Below are 9939 nucleotides of genomic sequence, written 5' to 3'. Positions count from 1 at the left end.
CTTTTATCCATTTTAATGATGATGTGTCTTGATGCTGGCCTCTTTGGGTTCATCTTATTTGGGACTCTCTGAGCTTCCTACACATGTGTGTCTTTTTTATTTCATCAGGTTAAGAAAGTTTTCAGTCATTATTGTTTTTTATTTTAATTTTTAAAAATTCTTTATTTTCTTATGGGCGAGACAGAGAGAGTCAGAGAGAGAGACAGACAGACAGGAAGGGAGAGAGATGAGAAATATCAATTTTTTGTTGCAGTTCCTTAGTTGTTCATTGATTGATTTCTCATATGTGCCTTGACCAGGGGGCCACAGTAGGCCAAGTGACCCCTTGCTCAAGCCAGCGACCTTGGGCTCAAGCTGGTGAGCCTTGCTCAAACCAGACAAGCTTGTGCTCAAGCTGACAACCTTGGGGTCTTGAACCTGGGTCCTCCACATCCCAGTCCGACACTCTATCCACTGCGCCACTGCCTAGTCAGGCTCAGTCATTATTTTTTCAACTAGGTTCTCAATCTCTTGCTCTCCTCTTTCTGGTACCCTCAGAAGCAGATGTTATGCTTTATGTTGTCCTAGAGGACCCTTAAACTATTCTCTTTTCTAAACATCTTTTTTCTTTTTACAGCTTTGATTGGATGTTTTCTGCTCTCTTGTCTTCTAAGTCATTGATTCCATCCTTTGCTTCTTCACCTAATCAGCTGTTGATTCCATCTGGTGTGTTCTTCATTTCAGATATTGTATTTTTTATTCTTTTTTTGTGATTTCAATGTCCTTTAATATGCTTGCTATCTCTTTGTTGAAATTCTCATTAAGTTCCTTGAGTATCCTTATAACCATTTTTATTTTTGAACCCTGTATCTGCTGGATTGCTTAACCTCATTTCATTTGGTTTTTCTCTGGGGATTTCTCTTGCCTTTCATTGGGGACATGTTTCTTTGCTGTTTCTCTATATTAGAGTCTGTGTATTAGGTAGATCTGCCATGTCTCCCAGGCTTGGTATGGTGACCTTACATCAGGGGTCCCCAAACTTTTTACACAGGGGGCCAGTTCACTGTCCCTCAGACCGTTGGAGGGCCAGACTATAAAAAAAACTATGAACAAATTCCTATGCACACTGCACATATCTTATTTTAAAGTAAAAAAACAAAAGGGGAACAAATACAATATTTAAAATAAAGAACAAGTAAATTTAAATAAACAAACTGACCTATATTTTAATGGGAACTATGCTCCTCTCACTGACCACCAATGAAAGAGGTGCCCTTCCAGAAGTGCGGCGGGGGCCGGATAAATGGCCTCAGAGGGCCGCATGTGGCCTGTGGGCCGTAGTTTGGGGACCCCTGCCTTACATAGTAGGTGTCTTATGGGGTTTAGGGGAAGTCTCCTTTATCTCCTACCTAAGCTTAGGTGTTCCAGAAATGTTCAGTGTGGAATGTGTGAGCCTTCCTGTTATAGTTGAGTTTTGATTGCTGTTGGCTCAACCATGGGTTCAGTTGATTCTCACTCACGCTGACTGACTGACTCTGAGGATTAACCCTGACCACAGTGTGGAAGCTGCTGTGTGAGAGCTGACCCCACAAAACAGATTTTGCCCCAGCATTCTCTGGTGCCTGCTGAGATCTCTCTTCGAATGTGTTTCTTGTGGAGCTAATGAGGTCATTCTCTGATGTGGTCTGAAGCCCACGCCATGTATATTGGTTCTGCGGTCTTTTGGGAATGACCCTGATGCAGGTCAATGTCAGGCACTGCCTGGGACTGACCCTGGGTTTCCTGTTTGGAACTACAAAGCCATCTGCAGTCTGTGGCTGTCTCAGCCTGACCTTGGTATGTATGAAAATGGACAAGCCACACACCAAGTCTGGCTTTCACCAGAACTGAGCCAGGGAGCGGTAAAAAAAACACGGAAAGTGGCCTCAGATCGTAAAGTGGGCAGGTTTCTTACACAAGCCAAGTATGAATAGCTCCTCCCTCACTTTCTCTTTCCTCTTCTTCCTCCTCAATATTCTCACTTAGCATTGCTTTGAAAGTTAGAGACGGGAGCAGGACCCAGATCTTCCAGGTAAAGGGATATGCAGGTGTGTGTGTGTGTGTGAGTGTGTGTGTGTGTGTGTGTGGTGAGAGGCAGGGAAATGTGGGATTCGGTGCAGAGAGGACCTCTTCCCTGCTTCTATATCTGAAGCCTCCCGGCAAACTGGCTCTCAGCATAGATTTCTCATTGCTTTCTGTTTCCTATGTCTGTTGATTTCAGGTTGTAATCTGTTTTAAAGGCTGAGCTCTAGACATTAGTAGCCTTCTCAGGGATGGCTGCTCAGAGGGTACTTGTACACATTAGTGGTTCCTTTCACCATTTGTAGAATGTGTAGATAGACATGAAGCTTGCAGAGACAGAGCTGTGTGAGGGGACAGAACCAGCTCTGAGAACAGCTAGTGGGGGAGGAGCACCAGGAAGCTGGGAGGTGTAAGAAGCACAGCTCTATGGGTCTCCTCCACCCCTGGTCACCAATATCAGGTTTTTGGCTAAAGCTGATTTGTAAAACTTTGGTGAATTCACTTCCCAATTTACAAGAAGCTCTTTTCTAGTCTTTATCATAAGGGAGTAAAGACACAACTCTTCTTTCAAAAGGACTGTCTGTTTTTCTAACAGTGTTTCAAGGTTACGTTTAATGGCTCCTTATCAGATGAGCCTGGTCCTTAGTAATGAGCTTTTTCAGCCTGTCCCAGGCAAAGTTGACTCCAACATGAGCTCATCAAATGCCTTTCCCTATTGCCCAACATTTGTAGGTAGAAAGGGACACAATATTTAACATGTCATACCCTGTCTCTATGACACTAAGCATTGATGAATAAGGAAAAGGTCATCTTTTCCACAGATGTAGGCTGGACAGAAAGATCAGAAAGGAAGCAAGTTCAGAGGGATTTTGATTCATGTATTGAACAAATATTTAGTAGGAACCACTCTTTGACTAGTATTCTGTTTGCCTCCAGGAAAGAAGGGAAATACAAGACACAGACAGTCTTTATTATCACAAAGCTTATAGCCTATAGGGACAGAGTACACAGAGCAGACAAACAGCTCCCTGCTCTGACCTGCAATCTATAGGATCCCCTGGGAAGGCGATGGGAGCAAATAGTAAGGGACTACACCACAGCTGGGTCGTTGGTGCTGATGGTGTTGGCGGGAGGTGAATTGGAGAAAAAAATAACCAAACTGTAGTTTTTAAGAGGCATCTGATTATAGAGCAGGAAAGGAACCAAAGAGGAGATGATTGGTTAGGGCCTGTTATACAGCAAGCAAATAACCGTGGCCTGCATTAACATGAAGTGGGGAGAATGGGTGATGTTGCGTTTTGTGGGGGCAGAATCCATAGGACTTGGTGGTGGACTGATGAGCGAGTGAAAAAAGAGGAGGTGAAGATGACTTCAAGATTCTGCAGGAGCTACTTGCTGAGTGGAGATGCTGTCAACTGAAATGGGGGCAGAATCATCTCCGTGATCTGGAGAAAGTATGGGCTGGGGCTGGGGTGGGGTGGGTTAGGGGTTGGGTTCCATTTTGTTTGAGTTCGGTTTGAGATGCCCATGAACCTGCCCAATGGAGAAGTGGAACGGGATATACAAGTTCAGAGCTCTGTGGAGGGTCTAGGCTACAGACTCCGTACACATGGCATTCAGAGCAATAATGCACTGAACAGAGGGGGAGAGGGCGCCCAGAACCAGAGCAGAGGAAGCAAATTGAAGCTTTATGTCTGTGTAGACATAAAGCAATGCATGAGAAGGAGACTGACAATGGGAAGTTGAGGAGATGTGTTGGGAAATAAGGCAGAAGAAATGAAATAGCAGTTTTATGGGAAAGAGCAAACTCTTGGCTGCATGAGGTTTCGGTTTCCAGGTACTGTCCATTTCCCTAAAATGAGTTACATTTTCTATCTACAGGAGTTGAAACTACAGTGGCAGCTCAATTCCACAGGATGAGTTTCAACAGTGAACCCAGGACCAGCCACGGTGAGAGGGTGATCAGGGCCCCCAGGCCAGGCTGGATGTAGAGGACCGGGCAGAGGGTGCTTCTGTCCTGTCTGCCAGTTCCCATCTGAGCAAGAACAAAATATTTCAACCCACTTCTTATTTCTCTTCACTGACCCTGCTCTTTCTCTTCTCCGCCCCTCTACACTGTATACTCATGTCATAGCATAACAGCTACCAGGAAGATAGGCTAAAATATCCCGATAGAGCCCAGGCTCGATGACGTTTCTTTTTCCCCACTTCCTGCAACAGGACTCAACAGCAGGGCCATCTGTAGCCTAAGAGAGGCTTGGGAAAGAGGAATGTGAGAGCAATTCTTCTTCATTCAGGTCCCTAATTTCCCTGCTCCTGGCAGCCTCAGTATAACCCCAACAAAGTCAATAGATCGGCTCACTCACGTTCTCACATAACCCTCCCTTTACTACATTGTCGATAGAAATCAGTAATATCAACTGAACTTCTCCTCATTTGGCAAACCACACCACACTTTAGTAGCCTAAAGCATCAACCATTTCACACGCTGTCGATTTGGGTGTCCACGGCCATACCTGCAGCCTGTCACATAAGAGCCTAACGCATACCTGTGGTCATGTGACTGTATGGTATATCTCATTAATGCCAAGATGCATTGGCAAATTGTTATACTGTTGGAGCTGGCTTTGGTGACATTTTGTTTCACCTCCCATGATTTTCTTACTCTCTCTACTGCACTCAGGACTGCCTTAGGGGGTCTTCCACTGTGAGGCTAACTACATAATAATCTGATCCCCCTCCCACATTTCCCCATAATCTTAATCCTGTATCTGGCGTTCTCATCTTCTGTACATTTACCTCTCTCATTCCAGGATTCTGGCTATCAGATGTGGGAAACGGGGCCTTTAGGATGATTTTGCTGATCCCTGGATTAGCAAGAGTGTCCCTATAAAGCATGTGGGAAACGGGGCATGAACACTAATTTTGTGGAAGCCAGAGTGGGGCATTCTGCAAAATGTCTTTTCTGTTTGACTGATATTTTTAAAAAATCATTCCAATGTACAGAAGATACAGGAGAGGGCACAGTGGAAATAGAGAGACCAGTTAGGGGACTGCTAAGACACGGGCAGTGATGGTAGCTTGGACAAGTATGGTGGTCTTCAAACGAGAGAAGTGGTCAGATTTGTGGACGGGGCCAGGAGAACTTGCCGATAGGTTGCATCTGGAAAGTAAGGAAACAGTGGAAACAAGGAAGATCCTAGACTTTTTGTCTGAGGCACTGGGTGAATTGGGATGACATCTCTGAAAAATAAAATAGAGTTTATAATCATGTCTATAATATTATCAGTGTGATAACGTATGCACTGTCTCCAAGCAGAGATGGATGGTTGTGAGAATTGGTTCTATTCAAAGGCTGTGAGGGCAGGGTCTTCCTTCTTGGAGAAACAGACTCTCAGGTGTGGTTGTCAGTTGTCTTTCATGGTCCTGGTCGGTGCTGAACAAATCCCAAAGACTTCAACCTTACAGACACATTAAAGAGATAGGCAGAGAACTGGCTGACTACACATACAGAAAGAGCTACATAGGTGATGTGGGGTTTCACTTAAGATAGTTATTATGAAAACATTGTTTCAGTTGATAGACTATGCTGTTCAGTTGTAACCTTGCAATTCTCCTAGGACAGGGGTTGGGAACCTTTTTGCCTGAGAGAGCCATGAACACCACATATTCTAAAATGTAATTCTGTGAGAACCATACAACGACCCGTGTACGTTATACATTAGCCAATAAAAATTTGGTGTTGTCCCAGAGAACAGCTGTGATTGGCTCCAGCCACCCGCAACCACGAACATGAGTGGTAGGAAATGAATGGATTGTAATCCATGAGAATGTCTTATATTTTTAATGTTATTTTTTATTAAAAATTTGAGAGCCAGATGCAGCCATCAAAAGAACCACATCTGGCTCATGAGCCATAGGTTCTCGACCCCTGTCCTTGGAAGTAGATACCCTTAACCAGATGAAACTAAGAAAGTATAACTCTACAGATGCTAATCTGTAGGGGTTATTATTATGATTATTTATGTATCACAGGATTTTTATAGTAACTCCAGAGGACCGCTAATATTTTCTGGCTATAATTCTTCAACATCTTAATTTAAAATATAAAGACTCCACTGAATTTCTATGCTAAGGTTATAACTTTAAACTTCAAGTATTTTTTTCTCTTGTGGGTCATAGTCCCTGATGAGATGTCTGCATACGCGACATATAAAGGAACCCTTGGTCTTTCTGCCAGTGTAGCCTTTTCTCCCCTGTGAGGGTGGAATGGCTTGAGTTACCCACCCAATTGGATTCTTAATGGGAAGAAGAAAAGTTCCTTTTAAAATATAAATGAAGGGGGGAGTAGTGGATCTTCCACTGTGATGTCCCAAAGCCAGATTTCTCATTACCTGCTGCATTAGCTTACGAGGAGCAGCTAAGAGCAGCAGCAGAGTTCTCATGGAAACTAGTTTCCACCCTCCTTCCTGGGCACTTAGCTTCCAGAGGTCAGAGTGAGCTGCCCAAGGGACTCCTGCATAGTGTCCAGGGGCTTCCCCAAGTCCTGCAAGAGGGAGATCAGGCCCAAGGGTTCTATGGATGTCCTATGAGGGCAGGGGTTGCTCTTGGGATAGGAACCTCGCAGGCAATAGAGAAGGCACGAGTGGGCAGAAGCCTTACAGAGGAAACAACCAGAGATCAGTATTTTTTTTAAGTGAGAGTAAGGACATACAGAGACAGATTCCATATATGCCCAACCAGGATCCACCTGGCAACTCCCATCTGGAGCCCATGCTTTGCCCATCCAGTCACTGGCTACTGAGCTATTTTTAGTGCCTAAAATGCAGGCTCCATGGAGCCATCCTCAGCATCTGGGGCCAACATGCTTGAATCAATCCAGCGAGCTATGTCGTGGGATAGGAAGAGAGAGATGAGGTGGGATGAGGTGGGATAGAGAAGCAGATGGTCACTTCTCCTGTGCATCTTGCCCAGGAATCAAACTTGGGACTTCCACATACTGGGGACAATGCTCTACAGCTGAGCCAACCGGCCAGGGCCTGGTGATCAGTCTTCACACTATGACTTTTGTTTCCTGATGTTCCAGGGCTTGAAACCCAAGATGGCAGAGATTCGCAACTGAGGCTTGTCTTAATGGGCAAGACTGGAGCCGGAAAAAGTGCCACAGGAAACAGCATCCTCGGAAAGAAACAGTTCCATTCGAGCCTTGCAGCAAAATCCATCACCAAGGTCTGTGAGAAAGGGACCAGCATGTGGAATGGGAGAGAAATCATCGTCGTTGACACACCTGGCATTTTCGACACCGAGGTACCAGATGCTGACACACATAAAGAGATTGCTCATTGCATCCTCCTGACCTCCCCGGGGCCTCACATTCTGCTCCTGGTGGTCCCGCTGGGCCGGTACACAGAGGAAGAGCATAAGGCCACAGAGAAGATGCTGTCGTTGTTTGGGCCCAGAGTTAGGGGATTCATGATTCTCTTGTTCACCCGGAAGGATGACTTGGATGGCATGGAGTTCTGTGATTACTTAAACGAAGCTCCAAAAGGCATTCAAGAACTGATGGGGCAGTTTATGGGTCGCTACTGTGTGTTCAACAATAAGGCGACAGGGGCGGAGCAGGAGGCCCAGAGGACAGAGCTGCTGCAACTGGCCCAGCGCACAGTGAGGGAGAACGGGGGAGCTTTCTTCACTAATCAGAATTACGAAAGGGCTGAGGCTGAAATTCAGAAACAGATCCAAGTGATCCGAGAGCAATGCATTGCTGAGCTGGAGAGAGAGAAAAGGCGGTTAAGAGAGAAGTATGAGGAGAAAATCAGATGGCTGGAGGATGGACTGGAGCGAGAAAGGAGAAGGGCAGAAATGGAGAGAGAACTGCTAGAAAGAGAGAGATGCTATGTTTTAAGGCAGCAAAATGCCAGACAGGAAGTTGAGAGTAAGAAGGGGATAGTTGACTTAATTATGAAAGTATTGGACATTGCTGCTCACTTTTTTTTCTCATTTCTGTTCAAGTGATATAAATGAAAACCTACCTCTACTTCCTACATATTTTCGGGTGCCCACAGCCAATGAAACTCATGCCCCTAAGTCAGAGCTGTTTCTGTCTCTCAGGCCCTTAGGACTAGGGAGTGTCGTAAAGATCACTGTTGGCAATTTGTAATGTTTGATTGATTTAATAGGGGGAGGCTATAGCTTCTCAATTTATAAAACTCCAAAGCAGAACATACAGATGCTCCCTACCTCCTGAACTCTTTCTCAGACAGACAGAGCAGACCATGAAGACCCCAGCCTTTCTCTATTTATCCCCAGTAGCTGTTTCTCCTCTATATTCTTTCTAGATTGGCAGACCATCTTTACCTCTGGTTTCTACTCCTCATTTTTGCCTTTAGGTCCACACTGATCATTTTACTCATGTGATTAGGGAAATCAGTTGCTTGCATTACTTAATCTGTAGGTAGAGCTGCTTATAGCATTCTTTCTAGATGCATGTATATTTGTTGAATTACATTTTTATGGAAGGACTCAAATGGTTCCTTGTCATCTGAGCACTGAAGAATAAAGATATTTTTGGAAATCCGATCCTCAGCGCTCAACTAGCTCAACTAAGTGAAATGTTAGAAGGATCAAAAAGACAGTGATTCAACAGATTAGAGAACAATGTAGAAACTCTTGGACCCACCTCATTGTAACCAATTTACTGAATAACTAGTTCTCCCTTTTCTTGTAAAACGATTGTCACCGCATCTCCATCACCTTGCACCTTGATCACTTACTGCTATACAGGCCTACCGCACACTGCTGCCCCAGCCACTTGAATTGTTTGTTTATTGTTACTACAATAAATTGTACTAGTCTCTCATATTTGTGCAAGACTGGAATCTCTTTTATCTGAAAAATACCTCTAATTCTTCTTAGAACACAGGGATGAATTTCAATTTTGAATAGAAGTTCAAGATGATTTTGGAGCTTGGCTTGGTCTACACCCGAAGACATCTCCTTTCCGTTCCCCTGAAAGTTTGAATCACATTCTTAACTCTGCCCATCAAACCACATTCTCCTCAGATTCATTCATTATGTGCTGATAGAAATCATGTCTGACCAAATTTTCTGAGGCCTTTTGTGTTTCCTGGTTAAAAAATATTTCCTTTAATATATGGGTAATAGTAGTTAAACCTACCCTTTTAACCGCTGGGTTCTTCTACCCTAATACTTTCTAGGATGTCCCAAAGCACATTGCCATGTTCTACAAGCATGTCCTGGTGGTCACATGCTCAGTGTCCTTGCTCTACCATCTTGAAAGTGGCCCCTCCATGCCCCACACCAAGTTGTCCCCAATAGCACATACACCTCTCTTTTATTCCCCTAAACATGAGTGAGTTTAGACTGTACATTTAGCACATGTGAGCAAAGGCTCCAGGATAAGAGAAGCAGCACAGAAAGAAGCTCAGGATTCCTTCAGAAACAGCCCTCACAGTGAGCCAGGTTTGGTTTCTCTCTGCAGGACACAGTACACGGGATGTCCATTTTCATCTTTGGAGTTTCAGACAAAATCCTGAGGTTAAAATTTAACTTCCTATTGTATCACTAGCTAAGCACATATTTAACAAAAGAGCCACACATACCCTACAAGAAAAAGTAAATATAGATATAGTATGAAAAAATGTTTTTAACTTCTTCATGGTTATTTTCTGTGCTAATGCACTCAATTATTCTTACCCTAGCATTCTGGTTCATGCTGCATAGATGAGGCAAAGTAGAGGTTCTACTCTTGAGAAGCAGTGAAGAGATGAGATATTCACATGAAATGCCCTGAAGACAGTATTACTCATTTGTCTCCAGGGCAGAAGGCAGACATGGAGGGTGCTTGGTAAATACCATGCATTGTGATTAAGACAACAG

The 9939-nt window shown here is 44.2% G+C and overlaps 1 protein-coding gene across 2 annotated transcripts; it reads left to right on the top strand.

Annotated features, from left to right (window-relative positions):
* The first annotated feature begins 1974 nt into the window (after window positions 1-1974).
* LOC136338091 (GTPase IMAP family member 4-like) lies at window positions 1975-8901 on the top strand. 2 transcript variants are annotated; one of them, XM_066280101.1, is made up of 3 exons: window positions 1975-2050; window positions 3922-3990; window positions 7127-8901. In XM_066280101.1, exons 2-3 carry the CDS (start codon window positions 3957-3959, stop codon window positions 8053-8055), a joined length of 963 nt encoding a protein of 320 aa, XP_066136198.1. In that variant the 5' UTR covers window positions 1975-2050; window positions 3922-3956; the 3' UTR covers window positions 8056-8901. The 2 variants fall into 2 exon arrangements, with proteins under 2 accessions (XP_066136198.1, XP_066136199.1); XM_066280102.1 differs by lacking the exon at window positions 1975-2050 and adding an exon at window positions 3393-3494.
* Window positions 8902-9939: the final 1038 nt, after the last annotated feature.

The sequence above is a fragment of the Saccopteryx bilineata genome, chromosome 5 (assembly GCF_036850765.1).
Source record: "Saccopteryx bilineata isolate mSacBil1 chromosome 5, mSacBil1_pri_phased_curated, whole genome shotgun sequence".
Classification (NCBI taxonomy): Eukaryota; Metazoa; Chordata; class Mammalia; order Chiroptera; family Emballonuridae; genus Saccopteryx; species Saccopteryx bilineata.
This window is presented reverse-complemented; position numbering and strand designations above follow the sequence as displayed.

Coding starts and splice junctions, on each gene's coding strand:
- LOC136338091 (XM_066280101.1), top strand. CDS start 3,957: ATGAGTTTCAACAGTGAACCCAGGACCAGCCACG. Junction 3,991..7,126: donor TGAACCCAGGACCAGCCACG/GTGAGAGGGTGA, acceptor CTGATGTTCCAG/GGCTTGAAACCCAAGATGGC.